A 21,266-nucleotide genomic window follows, 5' to 3' on the forward strand; every position below is an offset into this window, starting at 1 on the left:
TATTCGAAGGTAGCAGGTTCGGTTCCTGCCAAGGGCAAGTTATCTTTTTACCCAATTTTCTTTATTCACAGTTTCCTTACAATTAGGTCCAATAACCTCCCCTTTACTTTCCTTGGCATCATTCTCTGTTAGAACTCACTATATATATATATATATATATATATATATATATATATATATATATATATATATATATATATATATAAGGGAAATAAGCGTATACCTAAGGGCTCGTTTTTCCGTGTTTTTAACACAATAATAATTTATTTATTTATTTATTTATTTATTTATTTATTTATTTATTTATAAATACTGCGATCCTTCAGCTGAAAGATCATGGCAGGGTGGGAAAAAAAAATGTTCGAGAATCGGTACATACAAAAAAATAATGAAAACACAATAAATCGTACGATTTGAATATACAAGGCGAAGGTTCACAAACGCTTATTTCAACAAATTTTTCGAGTAACATAACACATAATAACGTAACACGTAGAATACGGGTTATAGACTAACACAATAATTACAATAAAACAAATAATACAATGCAATGTGTAGTGATGGTTTAGGCGATGCTGTTTTCAAACAATGACAGATTCTTCTGTAAAACGACATCATTTGTCAGGCTATTCCAGTCATTAATAGTTCTAGGGAAGAACGAATACTTGTGGCAGTTAATCCGTGAAGGTAAAGGAGTTATCGTTTTACTATGTCGCTTGCGAGTTGCGTAACCGGAAGAATACCGAAGAATGCCTGCATTGTCAACATTTAAATGACCATTTATTAATTGATAGAAAAACTTAAGCCGGCAAGTGCGGTTTCTGTCCACAACGGGTTGCAGACCGCTTTTTACCAATAATTCAGATACGGATGTTCTACCGTAGGAGTTATAAATAAAACGTAAGCCCTTGTTCTGCACTTTTTCTAATTGATTAATGTTACGTTTAGTGAATGGATCCCATATTATTACAGCATATTCCAACATTGGACGAATGAGTGTTTTATATGCCAACATGCGTACAGACGGGGTAGAATATTTTAAGGATCGCTTTAGAAAAAAAAGTTTCCGTAGACATTTACCTGTAGTTATATCGACGTGTTTGTTCCAGTTTAGATCATTAGTTATCCATACTCCAAGGTACTTGTATTCTGCAACTTCTGTAAGATTGACGCTATTTGTGCCGTACTGATAACATAAAGGATTTTTCTTTAGTGTTATTTTCATATAAACAGTTTTGTTGTAATTAATTGACATTTGCCATTCCTGGCACCAAGAGACGACCTTGTTGAATTGATTATTGAGCCTTATCTGATCTCCAGCAGTTGATACCTTCGTGTATAATACACAATCATCAGCATAAAGCTTTACACTTACAGAAAGGTCATTCATTATATCATTTATATATAATAGAAAAAAAAGAGGGCCGAGGACCGAGCCCTGAGGTACGCCGGAATCCACAGGTAGTTTGCTGGAACAACTGTCATTAAATGAAACAAATTGTTGCCTGTTTTCAAGATACGCTCGTATCCATACTATAAGTTTCGGATTTTTCAAGATATATTGCAATTTATGAAGTAATTTTTTATGTGAAACTTTATCAAAGGCCTTTTGGAAGTCCATAAAAATGGCATCTAGCTGTTCACCTTCATTTAGTGCGGTAGCAAAATCATGGATGGTTTCAACCAGCTGTGTAGTGGTAGAATATCCACGTCTAAATCCATGCTGCGCTTTTGTTAGTACTTTGTGTTCATCAAGAAATGTAACAATCTGTTTGTGAATTATGTGCTCGAGAATTTTACAAGCTGTAGAGGTTAACGAAACTGGTCGATAATTCTTTATTTGAGTTTTATCACCTGCTTTGTGTAGAGGCTTAATTCGGGCAATCTTCCAGTCCTCAGGGAGTACACCTTCGTTCAAAGACCTAGTATATAACACACACAAATATTTCGCGCACCACTCTGCGTACCGTTTTAAGAAGGCATTCGGTATCTCATCTGGTCCAACAGATTTCTTAACATCCAGATTTAGCAATAAATTAAAGATACCCTCTTCAGAAATAGTGACATCTGATATTGGTGGTAGGTTCGCATCGAAAGGTGGGAGATGATTATTATCTTTTGTATAGACGCTGTTGAAATAGTTATTAAAGGCCGTACAGACAGCTTTTTCATCACTCTCTAATTTTCCATCTAAAAGAAATACATCGGTAGAGCACGTGCCCGGAGTGACCTCTTTCCAAAATTTTCTTGGACACGTTTTAATAAATGACGGCAATTTTTCGTTAAAATACTTTTCTTTGTCACGAAAAGATTTTTCTTTAATTTCTTCACGTATATTGCAAATAGTTGTTTTTAAATTAGGACTGTTAGCCTTGTTCGACCTTTTTTTTTAACCGTTTCAACTTTCGCTTCAGCTGTAACGTCTCTCTTGTTATCCAGGGATTGTGATTCTCTACTTTCTTTGTAATTAAAGGGATAAAACGCTGCACACAATCTTCAATCATTCTCTTAAAGCAAAGCCACAGATCTTCAACGCTACGATTACTTACATTGAAATGATCATATTCAAAGGCCAGAACATCAATTATAGATTCATCATCTGCTTTTGAAAAATTGGGAAATTTCTTCACCATCCTCTGCTGACTAAGTTCAACTCCCTTTAGCTTTAGTACCACAGCCTTGTGATCCGATATGCCATTTGTGACGCTGCACAACATGCTTTCTTTTATATTGCCACTTACAAGATATATATCTAGGATAGATTTCGTCCCCTGATCTATTCTGGTAGGGTCGGTGACTATTTGCGTCAAATCATATTGAAACATGATATCGGATATTTGAGTATCCGCAGCTTGACATGGGTCTGATATAAACGTTTCCCAATTCATATTTGGCATATTAAAATCTCCCGCTATGATTAATTTATCTTCGGTTTTTACGTGACAATGAAGGTAATCCTTAAGCTTTGCGATAACATCAAGGGAAGCATTTGGTGGCCTGTAAACGACACCAAGAAGATATTTAATATTGCCAATATACACTTTACAGAAGATGCTTTCTATGTCTTGAACGTCTGGCATTTTTACGACACGTGTATTATTCCTAAAAAGAATAGCAACGCCCCCTCCCCTCCCATTTCGATCCTTACGGAACACTCTGTAATTTTTCGGCACAAACTCACTATCAAAAACATCATCTCGTAGCCATGTCTCAGTTAGTAATACAATATCTGGGTCATGTGCTAAATTCATGCCTTCCAACTTCTCAGCCTTATTAACAATACTGCGGCAATTTACATTTAACACCACTAAGCATCGTTCATCTAGTTTCCCCGAACCTTAATTTGGTTAGATAACTTATATCTTGTATTCTTATTATCATCCCAGCAAAAAAACTTTCCATCAATGCTTATTTTGTCAAAAACTAACTTCACTTTAGATCCACTTGCACGCTCGCGCGACGAACTTTGCCACAACTTTTTTCTGATATCACGTACACGAGCGGAAAAGTCTTCACTTATCGACAGCTCGGTGCCCTTCAGCTTGGAACACCTCTGCAGAATAGCTACCTTGTCTCGGTAATCGAGTATTTTTATAATTACTGGGCGTTTTTTGCCATTCTTTTTTCCCAATCTGTGACATCTTTCTATGCCCCTGACATTCACTCCCAGCTTTCCCTCAAACAAGTCCATTTTTATTGTTTCAGTAAGGTCAGCAGTCGTTTCATTAGCTTCTTCCCCCAGGCCAAAAACAATCAAGTTATTTCGTCGACTTCTGTTCTCTAACTCGTCAATTTTTTTGACCGCGAATTCAAAGTCTTTCTCAAGCTGTGTTGCTCTTTGCTTTAAGTCGTTTACATCTGTTTTCAGTTCAATCAAAGGTTTTGTCTGTATTTCGACGGAACTCATCCTTTCAGTCAAGCTAGCAACTTCTTTTTCGATTTTTTCTTGTTTTGATAAGACACTGTTCATCATATCAGTGATGTGTTTTTGTCCTGAAAGAAGCTGCTGCAGTATTTCTTTATCTGAAGGGCCTGGGTTTGCTTCAATATCCCCGCAAACTAACAAATCCACGCCAAAAGCACAAATGCATGAAAAAAAGCTACCAAGTGGGCGTGGCAGCAACACTAAAAAGCGGTTTTCACTGCGGTAACATGGCGCAGGCAAGTAGGAACTAACCTGCACCACAAAGACGAATGGTTTGGTGAGCATTTCGCCCTGAGTGCCGCTGCCTGGCCCACTGAAGTTCAACGGAGGTACGTGGCTTCTTATAGCCGTTGGAAGGTCCGAGGTTGCTGACGTCACCGATGTTGGCGCATGCGTCGGAGTCGGGACTAAGGAAAGGGCGGCTTCTTCGATAGGACAACGGTGACCACGCAGCGGAATCTCGATGCCGTGAAGCTCCTTCCAGCCATGTGATGGGTCTGTCAAAACGGATGTATATTCAGCAGCTTCCGTTCCGAAGATGGTCGCCACAACCTGCACCACAAACACGAATGGTTTGGTGAGCATTTCGCCCTGAGTGCCGCTGCCTGGCCCACTAAAGTTCGACGGAGGTACGTGGCTTCTTATAGCCGTTGGAAGGTCCGAGGTTGCTGACGTCACCGATGTTGGCGCATGCGTCGGAGTCGGGACTAAGGAAAGGGCGGCTTCTTCGATAGGACAACGGTGACCACGCAGCGGAATCTCGATGCCGTGAAGCTCCTTCCAGCCATGTGATGGGTCTGTCAAAACGGATGTATATTCAGCAGCTTCCGTTCCGAAGATGGTCGCCACAACCTGCACCACAAAGACGAATGGTTTGGTGAGCATTTCGCCCTGAGTGCCGCTGCCTGGCCCACTGAAGTTCGACGGAGGTACGTGGCTTCTTATAGCCGTTGGAAGGTCCGAGGTTGCTGACGTCACCGATGTTGGCGCATGCGTCGGAGTCGGGACTAAGGAAAGGGCGGCTTCTTCGATAGGACAACGGTGACCACGCAGCGGAATCTCGATGCCGTGAAGCTCCTTCCAGCCATGTGATGGGTCTGTCAAAACGGATGTATATTCAGCAGCTTCCGTTCCGAAGATGGTCGCCACAACCTGCACCACAAAGACGAATGGTTTGGTGAGCATTTCGCCCTGAGTGCCGCTGCCTGGCCCACTCTTAATGAACTTATTATGAGCGGGCAGCTGATTAATTGTCCCTCTTATACAACCTAAACACACCAAGTCTGCCAGTACGAGACCCTCGTTCAATGAAATAAGGGAAAGAAGCGTATACCTAAGGGCACGTTTTTCCGTGTTTTTAACACAATATTAATGAGATATAAGAGACAGTAATGCCAAGGAATGTACAGGGGAAGTTATTAAAATCAATGGAATATAAATAAGAAGAAAGAAAAGTGGATGAAAAAATTACCAACTGTGAGCAGGAATCGAACCTACGACATTCGAATTACGCGTTCGATGCTATAACCACTGAGCTATCACAGCGGCCCTCCCTCCATCCACTTTTTTTGGTTTATCTGTGAATTTAGAAGTAGGAGCGACAATCAGCACCATCTATAAGCCAAACAACGAGTGTGAAAACAGTCTTATGCGCATGTTTGGCGTCACGTAGCACGTGAACTTAATATGAGCGGGCAGCTGATCAATTGTCCCTCTTATACAACCTAAACACACCAAGTCTGCCTGTACGAGACCCTCGTTCAATGAAATAAGGGAAAGAAGCGTATACCTAAGGGCTCGTTTTTCCGTGTTATTAACACGATATTAATGAGATATAACAGACAGTAATGCCAAGCATTGTACAGGGGAAGTTATTAAAATCAATGGAATATAAATAAGAAGAAAGAAAAGTGGATGAAAAAATTACCAACTGTGAGCAGGAATCGAACCTACGATCTTCGAATTACGCGTTCGATGCTCTAACCACTGAGCTATCACAGCGGCCCTCCCTCCATCCACTTTTTTGGGTTTATCTGTGAATTTAGAAGTAGGAGCGACAGTCAGCACCATCTATAAGCCAAACAACGAGTGTGAAAACACTCTTATGCGCATGGTTGGCGTCACGTAGCACGTGAACTTAATATGAGCGGGCAGCTGATTAATTGTCCCTCTTATACAACCTAAACACACCAAGTCTGCCAGTACGAGACCCTCGTTCAATGAAATAAGGGAAAGAAGCGTATACCTAAGGGCTCGTTTTCCCGTGTTTTGCACACAATATAATGAGATATAACAGACAGTAATGCCAAGGAATGTACAGGGGAAGTTATTAAAATCAATGGAATATAAATAGGAAGAAAGAAAAGTGGATGAAAAATTACCAACTGTGAGCAGGAATCGAACTTACGACCTTCGAATTACGCGTTCGATGCTCTAACCACTGAGCTATCACAGCGGCCCTCCCTCCATCCACTTTTTTGGGTTTATCTGTGAATTTAGAAGTAGGAGCGACAGTCAGCACCATCTATAAGCCAAACAACGAGTGTGAAAACACTCTTATGCGCATGTTTGGCGTCACGTAGCACGTGAACTTAATATGAGCGGGCAGCTGATTAATTGTCCCTCTTATACAACCTAAACACACCAAGTCTGCCAGTACGAGACCCTCGTTCAATGAAATAAGGGAAAGAAGCGTATACCTAAGGGCTCGTTTTTTCGTGTTTTTAACACAATAATTATGAGATATAACAGACAGTAATGCCAAGGAATGTACAGGGGAAGTTATTAAAATCAATGGAATATAAATAAGAAGAAAGAAAAGTGGATGAAAAAATTACCAACTGTGAGCAGGAATCGAACCTACGACCTTCGAATTACGCGTTCGATGCTCTAACCACTGAACTATCACAGCGGCCCTCCCTCCATCCACTTTTTTGGGTTTATCTGTGAATTTAGAAGTAGGAGCGACCGTCAGCACCATCTATAAGCCAAACAACGAGTGTGAAAACACTCTTATGCACATGTTTGGCGTCACGTAGCACCTGAACTTAATTTGAGCGGGCAGCTGATTAATTGTCCCTCTTATACAACCTAAACACACCAAGTCTGCCAGTACGAGACCCTCGTTCAATGAAATAAGGTCCCTCGTTCAATGAAATTCGAAGGTCGTAGGTTCGATTCCTGCTCACAGTTAGTAATTTTTACATCAAATTTTCTTTCTTCTTATTTATATTCCATTGATTTTAATAACTTTCCCTGTACATTCCTTGGCATTACTGTCTGTTATATCTCATAATTATTGTGTTAAAACACGGAAAAACGAGCCCTTAGGTATACGCTTCTTTCCCTTATTTAATTGAACGAGGGTCTCGTACTGGCAGACTTGGTGTGTTTAGGTTGTATAAGAGGGACAATTAATCAGCTGCCCGCTCATATTAAGTTCACGTGCTACGTGACGCCAAACATGCGCATAAGAGTGTTTTCACACTCGTTGTTTGGCTTATAGATGGTGCTGACTGTCGCTCCTACTTCTAAATTCACAGATAAACCCAAAAAAGTGGATGGAGGGAGGGCCGCTGTGATAGCTCAGTGGTTAGAGCATCGAACGCGTAATTCGAAGGTCGTAGGTTCGATTCCTGCTCACAGTTGGTAATTTTTTCATCCACTTTTCTTTCTTCTTATTTATATTCCATTGATTTTAATAACTTCCCCTGTACATTCCTTGGCATTACTGTCTGTTATATCTCATTAATATTGTGTTAAAAACACGGAAAAACGAGCCCTTAGGTATACGCTTCTTTCCCTTATTTCATTGAACGAGGGTCTCGTACTGGCAGACTTGGTGTGTTTAGGTTGTATAAGAGGGGCAATTAATCAGATGCCCGCTCATATTAAGTTCACGTGCTACGTGACGCCAAACATGCGCATAAGAGTGTTTTCACACTCGTTGTTTGGCTTATAGATGGTGCTGACTGTCGCTCCTACTTCTAAATTCACAGATAAACCCAAAAAAGTGGATGGATTGAGGGCCGCTGTGATAGCTCAGTGGTTAGAGCATCGAACGCGTAATTCGAAGGTCGTAGGTTCGATTCCTGCTCACAGTTGGTAATTTTTTCATCCACATTTCTTTCTTCTTACTTATTTTCCATTGATTTTAATAACTTCCCCATTACATTCCTTGGCATTACTGTCTGTTATATCTCATTAATATTGTGTTAAAAACACGGAAAAACGAGCCCTTAGGTATACGCTTCTTTTCCTTATTTCATTGAACGAGGGTCTCGTACTGGCAGACTTGGTGTGTTTAGGTTGTATAAGAGGGACAATTAATCAGCTGCCCGCTCATATTAAGTTCACGTGCTACGTGACGCCAAACATGCGCATAAGAGTGTTTTCACACTCGTTGTTTGGCTTATAGATGGTGCTGACTGTCGCTCCTACTTCTAAATTCACAGATAAACCCAAAAAAGTGGATGGATTGAGGGCCGCTGTGATAGCTCAGTGGTTAGAGCATCGAACGCGTAATTCGAAGGTCGTAGGTTCGATTCCTGCTCACAGTTGGTAATTTTTTCATCCACTTTTCTTTCTTCTTATTTATATTCCATTGATTTTAATAACTTCCCCTGTACTATCCTTGGCATTACTGTCTGTTATATCTCATTAATATTGTGTTAAAAACACGGAAAAACGAGCCCTTAGGTATACGCTTCTTTCCCTTATTTCATTGAACGAGGGTCTCGTACTGGCAGACTTGGTGTGTTTAGGTTGTATAAGAGGGACAATTAATCAGATGCCCGCTCATATTAAGTTCACGTGCTACGTGACGCCAAACATGCGCATAAGAGTGTTTTCACACTCGTTGTTTGGCTTATAGATGGTGCTGACTGTCGCTCCTACTTCTAAATTCACAGATAAACCCAAAAAAGTGGATGGATTGAGGGCCGCTGTGATAGCTCAGTGGTTAGAGCATCGAACGCGTAATTCGAAGGTCGTAGGTTCGATTCCTGCTCACAGTTGGTAATTTTTTCATCCACATTTCTTTCTTCTTATTTATTTTCCATTGATTTTAATAACTTCCCCATTACATTCCTTGGCATTACTGTCTGTTATATCTCATTAATATTGTGTTAAAAACACGGAAAAACGAGCCCTTAGGTATACGCTTCTTTTCCTTATTTCATTGAACGAGGGTCTCGTACTGGCAGACTTGGTGTGTTTAGGTTGTATAAGAGGGACAATTAATCAGCTGCCCGCTCATATTAAGTTCACGTGCTACGTGACGCCAAACATGCGCATAAGAGTGTTTTCACACTCGTTGTTTGGCTTATAGATGGTGCTGACTGCCGCTCCTACATCTAAATTCACAGATAAACCCAAAAACTTGGATGGAGGGAGGGCCGCTGTGATAGCTCAGTGGTTAGAGCATCGAACGCGTAATTCGAAGGTCGTAGGTTCGATTCCTGCTCACAGTTGGTAATTTTTTCATCCACTTTTCTTTCTTCTTATTTATATTCCATTGATTTTAATAACTTCCCCTGTACATTCCTTGGCATTACTGTCTGTTATATCTCATTAATATTGTGTTAAAAACACGGAAAAACGAGCCCTTAGGTATACGCTTCTTTCCCTTATTTCATTGAACGAGGGTCTCGTACTGGCAGACTTGGTGTGTTTAGGTTGTATAAGAGGGACAATTAATCAGATGCCCGCTCATATTAAGTTCACGTGCTACGTGACGCCAAACATGCGCATAAAGGAGGCAATACACTCCGACGTAGCGCGCGCGCGCGCGCGCGCGCGTCATGGCGACGTTACGTTGGCGAAAACGCGACCCTCTATAGTCCAGCGGCACCTGGCGCCGACGCGAACGGCGGCATCTAGCGCGCTCTGGCGTCGTCCGGCGCCGAATGCAACCGAGTGCATTTCGCGCCGACCACGCCAAGAAAGTTAGCGCCTAGCGCCCTCTCTCGTCGAAGTAGAGACTCGCTACTCGGCGAGCTGTCAGAAGAAGATGGCGTCTTCGCAAGCAAGCGTACCGGACCTGTGCGGCTCTCAAATCGAGAGGTTTTTGGACGCCGTCCAGCAACATCCTTGTGTCTACGACACCAAAAGAATGGATTACCGGTATGCGGAGCGAAAAAGCAACGCGTGGGAGCAGATACGTGTGTACTCCGGCCTCTCAAAAGGTACGTCGGTGCAACACACGTGTGTGTATTGTCAGTGCCTCCTCTGGCATTGTATACGTGTCCGGACATGCTGTGCATTCAGCGCCTGTTTGTTGTCTTGTTTTCCCTGTTTCAGTCGATGAGTGCCTGAAACTGTGGAAGCGGCTGAGGGATCGGTACACTCGCGAACTCAAAGCTATTGAAGAGACGAAAAGGAGTGGCAGCGGCTACGTGTCTCGACGGGCCTGGGAATTCACAGAGTCCATGGCCTTTTACAAACACTGCGGCCGTCAGAGGAAGTAAGTTAAGCATTTTTGAAGTTGTGTGATCACATTCATACCTGCTTATATTGCGTACACTTAGACGACTATGTTTTTATGACTGGGTTTCTTGCTTTCTTGTATAAAGGTTTCCGCACACCACAATCGTGTCATGCAGTGAAGCAGAGGGAGTTTTCTGTGCCCTTTACGCGATCGTGATTCGTTTTGCGTTTTCAGAGTGCACATCAGTAACATTTTTTGTGTGTTCACTTAAGATATACGAGTTTGTTGTACTTGCCTCGGCCCGCGCCCACTTATTTCATCCTCCATAGAATGTTCAGGGTACTATACAACTGTCCCTTTAATCCTTGCACGAAATAGCAAACACTGAGTACTTCGACAAAATTTTTGCTCTCATTTGAGTTTCTTATTGCACACATATAAGAAACTCAAACCACCTGTCTGATCGCTCCCAGTTTGTGTGCATTAATAATCAGAACTCATTTCTTCTGCCGGTTACTTCAGGTGTCCCACAGGGCAGTGTACTCGGTCCCCTACTATTTTTGATACACTGTAACGATGTAGTAAATTGTGTAAACCCACCTGTTAACGTTCGACTTTTTGCAGATGATTGTATTCTGTTCAACTCGATAAATAGTTCTAATGACCAAGCAGCTCTCCAGTCCACTCTAAACAATATATGTTTATGGTGCAATCAATGGGGGATGAAACTAAACTTGGATAAATCAGTTCTGCTCCGTGTCACTAACAAGAAAAAGCCAGTACTAACTGACTACACGCTCTCTAACCTACCTCTTAAAGAAGTTAAGGAATACATGTATCTTGGTGTCACTCTAACGAATAATTTAAGTTGGAATTCCCACATTAAACAAGTTTCTTCCGCAGCTTTCCGCAAATTATGCATGCTAAGGCACAAACTTAAGGATGCTCCTACGAAAGTGAAATTTTTAGCTTACAAATCCTTGATTCTCCCTAAATTAGAATATGCATGCATTGCCTGGGATCCTTATACTAAAACTAACATTGATGCATTAGAAAAAATTCAGCGGAGGGCAGTTCGTTTCATTTATTCTCTTTACAAGCCTGGTAGTTCTGTAACTAGTGTAATGCTTTCAAATGGTATCATATCTTTGCAGTCGAGACGCAGATTCTTACGTCTCAAATTTTTGTACCAACTTTTTAACCGCAAATTTGCTCTAAACCCTGACCCCTACCTCACACCACTAAGAACACTCCAGACTCGGCATTCACACGCACTTTCTTTAACACCATATTTTGCTCGTACTAACTTGTTCAAATTTTCCTTCTTTCCTCGTATCATTGAAGAGTGGAACGATTTGCCTGCAAGCAGTTTACACTCTCCCGATCTTATTTACGCTGAAATTTGAAGTTGTTTTTCTAAACTATTCCAACTATTTCCTCTTTTCTCTCCCCCCTCTTTCCTTTTGTTGCTTTTATATAAATATGTCACGCTTTCCACTTTCTTTATTGTTGATGTTGTTTTGAAATGTGTATGAAGACTGTATTATCTTGCCCTTCCTGCTTTGGCCTCTGGCCAGCAGTATTTATAAATAAATAAAAATAAACATATGTTATACAAAATAGGCACAAACTGTACGGTCCCATAGCCAAAAGCTAGTGCCGATTCCCTTGGAAGTATACATAGCTGAGTTATCCACGTGTGGATGGCTCCGCGATTGGCACGCCACTTATGAAACCCGTTTTTTTTTTTTTTAAGTGAGTAGAGCGGTATTGTAGTTTACACTTGATACTATTGGTCCGAATAATCGTTCGGCATTCTGAGCGAGCGATGCATCCAAATTTAAAGGGGACAGAAGTATGCTTTTAGTTGACAGTCGTGCACCTGTTTCCCTTTACAACAATGTATGCATTTTCTCTGCAGAATGACATGCAGTCTGGAGCTAGCCACTTATGGTGATGATGGCGAGACGGCCGAGAGCATCTTTGCAACCATGGGAAATACGCCGCCATCACCCTCAGGTGTTGAAAGTCCCATGGATTCCCTACAGGAGCTATCGATGCCAGCAACGTCGCCACCATTGGCAGAACGGCCACCGGAAACCGGTAAAGAAGAGGCTGCAGCAAAGCATAAAAAAGGAAAAAAGAACGACAACTTTGAAGAGCAGCTGTTGAGCAAACTCGACAGCAAAATGGGAGAAAATGAGGCCTTTGGAATATCCATTGGCCTCAGCTTAGACAACATGCCACGTAAGGTGGCACTGAAATGCAAAGCACGAATAATGACATTGATTGCAGAAATGGAGGAAGAAAACGATGTGCACACCATCAACATTAGTTAAACTTTGGTTATGATAATTCTTGAATATGTTTTTTTCTCTTTAAGTACTGCTGCACTTTAAAAATTATAAGTTTTCTAGAGGTAACAGGATAGCGTAAATGTACTATGTTCGCATCAGAAATCATGTAAGGTCTACTTGCTTTCTTGTTTGTTATGCTTCTCTTTTTGCTCGTGGGCGATGCCGACACCGAATATTCTGCGAAACAATTTCCTAAATGCTATCGCATTAAAAAGTAGCAAATCGATACAAATGCAATTTATGGTTTCCTACATGCCAAAACCATGATCTCATTATGAGGCACACTCTAAATGGAGTTAATTTTGACTGCCTGTGATACACTATGAAGCTGCTAAATTCAAGTACATGGGTGTTCTGCCATTTCGCCCCTATCCATATGCGGCCACAAGGTTCAGAAACAAACCATCGTTATTCGCAGAGCTACACTTCGCCTGCTAAGCTTCCATGCCGGGTTATCAATACAGAGAATACAAATGTGATATAATGCAAGTGTGATACGCTGTTTACCAATGCTGTGAAAAAATATATTAAGTGCCAGTACACGGACAATATGTATACAACATTATGTATCTTGAACGCCACATAGTATGTTACTGTGAGCATTTCTTTCTTGGTGATGTGTGTTCCATTACTATCCAAGATCTCTTTCTGGCATTAAATTAAGAGTGGTATTCTGTTTATTGCGCGAATTTCCAGCATGACATGCTTTAAAAAGTGCACTTGTTTTGCATGTCTAGTCTGTCTTTCCAATGTGGCAATGTCTTAGAATATGTGACAGATATTTTTGCCTATTTTTCATGTTATTGTGCACCTTATCAAACGTTTAACTTTTGCCACATGCAATGTATTTGAGCATTGTATATAGTAGTACAAAAGTTTCACAATATGTCTAATACATAGGGAACAGACTTCATGCAGCATCAAACAAAGGGCTCCATTCCACCGTGACAATGAATGTTTTATTCTCAGGTGTTTTTTCTACACATTTCAGAGGTTTGTTCATATTCTTCCAATGCAACATCCCAGAACAAGCAGACAACGCAGGCTGGCAGTTGAGATAACACGCATACGTACGCCTTGTGTGTGTGTGTGTGTGTAAAATTATCTGAATATCTCCATTTTTGTTTTTCACTTGCTGCATTTTTATCTCTGTGTTGCACACAAGTATATCATGTTATTAACACATCATCATCATCATCAGCCTGACTACGTCCACTGCAGGACAAAGGCCTCTCCCATGTTCCGCCAGTTAACCCGGTCCTGTGCTTGCTGCTTCCAATTTATACCCGCAAACTTCTTAATCTCATCTGCCCACCTAACCTTCTGTCTCCCCCTAACCCGCTTCCCTTCTCTGGGAATCCAGTCAGTTACCCTTAATGACCAGCGGTTATCCTGTCTACGCGCTACATGCCCTGCCCATGTCCATTTCCTCTTCTTGATTTCAGCTATGATATCCTTAACCCCCGTTTGTTCCCTAATCCACTCTGCTCTCATCTTGTCTCTTAAGGTTACACCTACCATTTTCCTTTCCATTGCTCGCTGCGTCGTCCTCAATTTAAGCTGAACCCTCTTTGTAAGTCTCCAGGTTTCTGCTCCGTAGCTAAGTACCGGCAAGATACAGCTGTTATATACCTTCCTCTTGAGGGATAGTGGCAATCTACCTGTCATAATTTGAGAGTGCTTGCCGAATGTGCTCCACCCCATTCTTATTCTTCTAGTTACTTCAATCTCGTGGTTCGGCTCTGCGGTTATTACCTGCCCTAAGTAGACATAGTCTTTTACAACTTCAAGTGCACTATTACCTATCTCGAAGCGCTGCTCTTTGCCGAGGTGGTTGTACATTACTTTCGTTTTCTGCAGATTAATTTTAAGACCCACTTTTCTGCTCTCCTTGTCTAACTCCGTAATCATGAGTTGCAATTCGTCCCCCGAGTTACTCAGCAATGCAATGTCATCGGCGAAGCGCAGGTTACTAAGGTATTCTCCATTGACTCTTATCCCTAACTGTTCCCATTCTAGGCTTCTGAAAACCTCCTGTAAGCACGCGGTAAACAGCATTGGGGAAATTGTGTCCCCCTGCCTTACACCCTTCTTGATTGGTATTCTGTTGCTTTCTCTATGAAGCACTATGGTAGCAGTTGATCCCCTGTAGATTTCTTCCAGAATGTTTATATATACTTCATCTACGCCCTGATTCCGCAGTGTTTGCATGACGGCTGATATTTCTACTGAATCAAACGCCTTCTCGTAATCTATGAAGGCTATGTATAGTGGTTGGTTATACTCTGAGCATTTCTCTATTACCTGATTGATAGTATGAATGTGGTCAATTGTTGAGTAGCCTGTTCGAAATCCTGCTTGTTCCTTTGGTTGATTGAATTCTAATGTTTTCTTTACTCTGTTAGCAATTACCTTTGTAAATAGCTTGTATGCTACAGAGAGCAAGCTGATCGGCCTGTAATTCTTCAAGTCCTTGTCATCTCCTTTCTTATGTATTAAGATGATGTTAGCGTTCTTCCAAGACTCTGGTACTCTTCCCGCCAGGAGACACCTCGTAAACAGGGTGGCTAGTTTTTCTAACACAATCTGTCCTCCATCTTTCAGCAGATCTGATGTTACCTGATCCTCACCAGCAGCTTTGCCCCTTTGCATGCTCTCCAAAGCTTTTCTGACTTCTTCTATCATTACTGGTGGGGTGTAATCTGGGTTACTGCTAGTTCTTATAGTATTAAGGTCGTGGTTGTCTCGGCTACTGTACAGATCCCTGTAAAACTCCTCCGCTATCTTAACTATCCTATCCATATTGGTAGTTATTTTGCCTTCTTTGTCCCTTAGTGCATACATCCGACTTTTGCCTATCCCAAGTTTCCTCTTCAATGCTTTGACGCTTCCTCCGTTTTTCAGAGCGTGTTGAATTCTCTCCATGTTATACCTTCTTACATCGCGTACTTTACGTCTATTAATCAACTTCGAAAGCTCTGCCAGTTCTATTTTGTCTGTTGTACTTGACACTTTCATGATTTGACGCTTCTTAATTAGGTTCTTCGTTTCCTGTGAAAGCTTGCCAGTGTCCTGTCTAACTACCCTGCCTCCAACTTCCACTGCACACTCCATAATGATACTCGTCAGATTATCATTCATTGTATCTACGCTAAGGTTGGTTTCCTCACTGAGAGCCGAGTACCTGTTCTGCAGTGACACTCTGAATTCCTGTACTTTCCCTCTCACTGCTAGCTGATTGATTGGCTTCTTGCGTATCAAGTTCTGTCGTTCCTTCTTCAAGTCTAGGCGAATTCGAGACCGTACCATTCTATGGTCACTGCATCGTACCTTGCCAATCACTTCCACATCCTGCACGATTCCAGGGTGTGCACTCATTATAAAGTCTATTTCGTTCTTATTTTCGCCATTAGGGCTCCTCCATGTCCACTTGCGGTTTTCTCGTTTTCGGTAGAAGGTATTCAAAATCCGTAAATTATTGCGTTCTGCGAATTCTACTAGTAGCTCTCCTCTGGCGTTTCTAGTACCGATGCCATAATCTCCTACTGCCTGGTCTCCAGCCTGCTTCTTCCCTACCTTTGCATTAAAGTCGCCCATCACTATAGTATACTGTGTTTTTACCTTACTCATTGCCGATTCCACGTCTTCATAGAAGCTTTCAACTGAAGCGTCATCATGGCTGGATGTAGGCGCGTAAGCCTGTACTACCTTCATCTTGTATCTTTTATTCAGTTTAATTACGATACCTACCACCCTTTCATTAATGCTATAGTATTCCTCTATGTTGCCAGCTATGTTTCTGTGAATGAGGAACCCCACTCCCAGTTCTCTTCTGTCTGCCAAGCCCCTGTAGCAAAGGACGTGCCCATTCTGTAGCACCGTATAGGCCTCATCTGTCCTCCTAACCTCACTGAGCCCTATTATATCCCATTTAACACCCTCTAGCATAGGTAAGTGTAACTGCTCTTGATTTATTGTGCACTTCATTCAAAAGTTATCATTAAATTCCATTTTTTCTACGTGATGCTCTCTATGTTATCTATGCATGCGGTAAATGTTTTAAAAACAACGAGCTCACAGACCTCTGCCATGCACACTTGATATAAAAAGACACACAAATGCCTCGCGGTTCAAAACATTTGCTACAGTGTGCTTTTAGCTTACATATAACAAAATAACAGCTTGTTGGTCATCGATTTTCACTTACTGGCGTACATTGCTAACAAACCCGATGCAAGAAGGGTTTGAAATTAACCTGTCAGGGTGACATTTCCGAAATCACATTGTATTAGTTGAAAGACTAAAAAAAAAACGTGAATGCTTTATTTGTTTATTTCAAGGTACCTTAGGAAAGGGGGCACCACAGAAAAATGGCAGAAAAAACACATAAGAGCCAAAAATGCTTAAAATAATGTGCTTGAAAAACAGTGTTACAAATATAACTGAATGCGGAAATAATCAGATTACTCAGAAAAAGAATGAAAACTACAATTCTTGGTAACATAAAAAGCGGTGGATTGCCTGCGTGTAAAACCAGCAAAATATGCACATAGTTCAAGCACATAAACAAACAGCAATGAAAAATCCACAAAAAATCTGTAAGGCAGTGCTAAACTTAAGAGAGATGCGGCAAAAATACTTAAAGTATTACATATAATACAGTCTTACAAAACACAGTACTTAAATGCACTGTATTCTGCTAGGAATAAAGGAAGAGAACATTAAGGGTACAAACTATGCATGTATGTTTACAGGAGATTTTAGCATCGCCTGACAACCTTCAGCTGCCACGGCAATGAACCTTCTGGAGACATAAAATAGTCTGCTACTTCGTCCCTCATTGCCATGGCAGCTGAGGTGGGGCGGTTGTTTGACGGCACTGTCTTTGTGCCAATTTCAGTGACAGTGTGGCGCCATTCTCCGTCATGCACCGTCTCGCCGCACAGCGTGTCGCTGTACTCGTCAGGGCAGTAGGCAGTGTCCTCCATAAGAAAATTGTGCAAACATACGGCAGCCTGAATCATGTTGTGGAGGAGCTCTGGCGCGCCTTGCACCGTTCCAAGAAACACCCGCCACCGGGAGACCAGAATGCCGAAAGCATTTTCAATGCACCTGCGTGCCCTCGACAAGCGGTAATTGAAGACCTTTTTCCTATCATCCAGCTTTCTCCCAGGGTAGGGCCGCATCAAGTAGGTCCGCAAAGGGAAGGCTGCATCACCAACCAAACAAAGTGGCCACTGCGAAATATTTGAAGGCAGCCCCAAAGCACCCTTTTCAAAAACTGCCTGGAGGGGACTTCCCTTGAATAAAGAACCGTCTGAATATCGACCTTGGGCTCCGATGTCCACCATTAGAAATCTATATTTGGCGTCTGCTATAGCCAGCATAATTAGTGAATAGAAACCTTTATAATTGTAAAAGTCGGAGCCACTCTTGTTAGGACATTTGATCGCAAAATGCTTGCCATCAATGCTCCCTATTGTGTTTGGAAAATCCCATTTGTCATGGTATTCCTTAGCTATGTCGCGCCACCTCTGTGTGCTTGGGCGTGCGAGTACCAGGGGCCTCAAGCAGTCCCAGATTGCTGGTAATGTCTCCTTCAGTATCCTAGCTACAGTAGAAGCATGCATTCGGAAGCTCAATGCAATGTCCTCCATGGACCCTCCTGTGGCCAGAAATCTGCAAAGTTGTTAAAAGAACAGTCCATATAATTACGGTTCAAATATTTTGACATACATGTTTACACTAAACGAAAGTGTTATCAGCATACATATATTCTTTAATGTCTGCATCGCGTTTCACAGACGCCATAGGGCCACAGACAGTAGCGAGAATAGTTCGTCGGTGACTCTATATAGGCTGGATAGGAAGAACTATTATACGCGGTGAAACTTTTCGGAAATATAACCGATCAAGAAAAAAAAGAGTTAACGCCAACCAGTGTTTACTTTAATGTCATGCACGGGGAAGTTTAGGGAGGTGAATACGTGGGTTCCGTATCTTCGAAATTACGAAAAGTAGGGACCACGAAAAAAAAAAAGCATATTACGGGAACGAATTCTTGCGACATGTCAGCAAAAAGCGTAATTTTCTAGAACAACAGTACACATGCATGCACGTCGGCTCGTGGCCGCATTGGCTAACTGCTAGCAAATATGATCAGCATATATTTTACCTCAATGTCACCGCGAGCCTCTCTGCCGGTGAAATGGGTCTCCTGTGAGTTGGAGGATGAACAAGCCTGTGGTAAACAAGGCTCAGCAGCTTGTCGAATGATGCCTTTGTCATCCTGCGTGCGACAAATGCATGACAGTTACGTATAACATACTTATCCGAGCTGAGGCTACACAATTCCGAAAGGAGCAACGTTTTCACTTACCTGAAATACTTGAAATGATATTCAGGATCACTGTGCCGAAGCTCCTGTACTAGGTGGTGGTATTCTCCATACTCTGGACGCTTCTCAAATATATCCCTTATGTAGAGAGACCTGTTTCTCTTGCGACGCAGACGACGCACCAACAACGCGAGAATAATCTTTCGTCTTGCCGCATGTGTCTGTGTCCGTGCCATCGCCGAGAAAACAGTCCGGTGGTGGTGGTGATGAAAAACATTTATTTACAAAAGAGAGGTGTAGGACCTCTGTAGAGGCCCCTACAGACTAGGTGGAGTCTCTATTCCGGGACCCCATTGGTTAAAGCCGCCGTCTTGGCTCTCTGGACCAAGGCCTGCTGGGCCTGAAGGTCTGAGCAGCCGAGCAGGGCCGCCTCCCAGTCCTCTCGCCTAGGGTTTGGGTTAGGAGTAATGGCTGCGTTAGCTTGGCAGGCCCACACCATGTGGTAGGTGTCTGCCACCTCCCCACAGTGCTGGCACTGTCCTGTGACCGTAGGGTCGAAATGTTTGACTATGGCAGGACATAGCAATGTATTCGTCTGGAGGCGAAGCAAAATGCGCTCCTCTGCTTTCTTCAACCCCCGTGCGGGGGGAGGGTAGCGGCGATGACTTTCCCGATAATAATAAAGAATTTCCTTATATCGGAGGAGAGGGTAACCCTCCTCATCGGTCTCCATCGGCATTGACGAAGGTAGCCCGGAAATGAGCGCTCGGGCAGCCGCATCTGCAGCCTCATTTCCCCGCAATCCCTGATGGCCCGGTGTCCATATAATGCGTTTCGGATGAGGGTCCGTGTCTCTTATGCAGTTGCGCAGTATTGTCTCGGCTAACGGTGATATGTACCCGGCTGTATAATTACGACACGCTCGGCGCGAATCCGTGATAATATACCGGGAATTACTGTGAGAGGCCGCAAGGGCAATGGCGACCTCCTCAGCCTGTGTTACAGAATACGCCCTAAAGGTTAGCCCATCCACCTGTGTGCCCTCGTGAATAGCAGCCGCCGTGTACCACCCCTTGGAGGTGGGGCCAGCAACGTCCACGTAGTACACACCTGGCTTCTGTCCAAATTGTCGTTCCAGCGCCCGAGCGCGTGCGTCACGTCGCGCTGTGTGTTCATCTCTGTCCATTTTAGTGGGTAGAGGTCGGACCAGAAGGGCTGTGCGCCACAGTTCTGGCACTTTGACCCGTTCCTGTTGTTCGAAATCATGTCTTATGTGCAGACGTGCAAGCAGGCGTTGGCCAGAGTTGGTTTGGGCTAGCCGTGTGTACTGGTTTAAAAGATGGGCTTCCTTCAGCTCTTGGTATGAATTAATCACACCCAATGCCTTGAGACGGCTGTTGGATGTAGAGATCGGAAGATCAAGAGCCCGCTTTATTGTCTTTTTAATGATTGCCTCGATTCGTTCTTCCTCATGTTTGCGGAGGGAGAGGTAAGGGACGGAGTACATGACCCTGCTGGTGACAAAAGCGTGCGCTAGCCGCAACGCATCTGTGCACCGAAGTCCCCCCCTCTTGTTGGAGACCCTGCGGATCATGCGACCCACCTGGTCTCCTATCTTCCTTAATTTCGTCAATGTTGTGTCAATCCGGAGCTGCTGGTGAATGTATAGGCCCAGGACCCTGATCTCCTCCGCTCGTCTGATTGGGCCCGCAGGAAGAGTGATGGAGATATCTGTGTTGTCTTTAGGCATGCCTCTAATGTGAAGGAATTCGGATTTGTTGGGTGCGCATTCGAGTCCGCAACGCGCCGCGTAGGTGTGTACAATTTCGGCAGCCTGTTGCAGACTGGTCTCAATGGCACCTAAGTTCCCTTGAGTTGCCCATACCGTAATGTCATCGGCATAGAGGGCATGATGAATGCCCTCTATGGCCGCCAGCTGACGTGGCAGGTGCATCATTGCGACGTTAAATAGAATGGGGGAGAGAACAGCCCCTTGCGGTGTCCCTCTGGTACCCATTTGATACGGCCCGAATTCGGAGTCTTCAATGCGGAGCAGGGCGGCTCTGTCCGATAAAAAGTCCTTGACGTAATTAAATGTGTTCTGACCACAGTTAGTGAGGCTTAGGTGTTCGAGTATGACGCTGTGTTTAACATTGTCAAAGGCCCCCTTCAGATCTAAGGCGAGGATGACCCTGTCGTTATGTTTCATCGCCACCGGTT

General features: G+C 43.0%; 1 protein-coding gene and 5 non-coding genes across 6 annotated transcripts; all 6 read left to right on the forward strand.

The window, feature by feature from the left end:
• Positions 1-7,499: 7,499 nt before the first annotated feature.
• On the forward strand, positions 7,500-7,572 carry TRNAT-CGU (transfer RNA threonine (anticodon CGU)). The gene has a single exon. It is a non-coding gene; the product is annotated as a tRNA-Thr (tRNA).
• A 383-nt stretch (positions 7,573-7,955) lies between these two features.
• Positions 7,956-8,028, forward strand: TRNAT-CGU (transfer RNA threonine (anticodon CGU)). The gene has a single exon. It is a non-coding gene; the product is annotated as a tRNA-Thr (tRNA).
• A 383-nt stretch (positions 8,029-8,411) lies between these two features.
• Positions 8,412-8,484, forward strand: TRNAT-CGU (transfer RNA threonine (anticodon CGU)). The gene has a single exon. It is a non-coding gene; the product is annotated as a tRNA-Thr (tRNA).
• Positions 8,485-8,867: 383 nt separating this feature from the next.
• Positions 8,868-8,940, forward strand: TRNAT-CGU (transfer RNA threonine (anticodon CGU)). The gene has a single exon. It is a non-coding gene; the product is annotated as a tRNA-Thr (tRNA).
• A 383-nt stretch (positions 8,941-9,323) lies between these two features.
• TRNAT-CGU (transfer RNA threonine (anticodon CGU)) lies at positions 9,324-9,396 on the forward strand. The gene has a single exon. It is a non-coding gene; the product is annotated as a tRNA-Thr (tRNA).
• A 379-nt stretch (positions 9,397-9,775) lies between these two features.
• On the forward strand, positions 9,776-16,728 carry LOC142765615 (uncharacterized). The gene is made up of 3 exons (XM_075866877.1): positions 9,776-10,110; positions 10,226-10,388; positions 12,274-16,728. The coding sequence occupies exons 1-3, from the start codon at positions 9,936-9,938 to the stop codon at positions 12,689-12,691; spliced, it is 756 nt and encodes a 251-aa protein (XP_075722992.1). The 5' UTR covers positions 9,776-9,935; the 3' UTR covers positions 12,692-16,728.
• The last annotated feature ends 4,538 nt before the right edge of the window (positions 16,729-21,266 follow it).

The sequence above is a fragment of the Rhipicephalus microplus genome, chromosome 6, assembly GCF_043290135.1.
Source record: "Rhipicephalus microplus isolate Deutch F79 chromosome 6, USDA_Rmic, whole genome shotgun sequence".
Lineage (NCBI taxonomy): Eukaryota > Metazoa > Arthropoda > Arachnida > Ixodida > Ixodidae > Rhipicephalus > Rhipicephalus microplus.

Excerpts from the sequence above, each read along its gene's own strand:
- LOC142765615 (XM_075866877.1), top strand. The coding sequence starts at position 9,936 with ATGGCGTCTTCGCAAGCAAGCGTACCGGACCTGTGCGGCTCTCAAATC. Across the intron at positions 10,111-10,225 it reads GTACTCCGGCCTCTCAAAAG|TCGATGAGTGCCTGAAACTG; the intron begins GTACGTCGGTGC and ends TCCCTGTTTCAG. Across the intron at positions 10,389-12,273 it reads CACTGCGGCCGTCAGAGGAA|AATGACATGCAGTCTGGAGC; the intron begins GTAAGTTAAGCA and ends TTTTCTCTGCAG.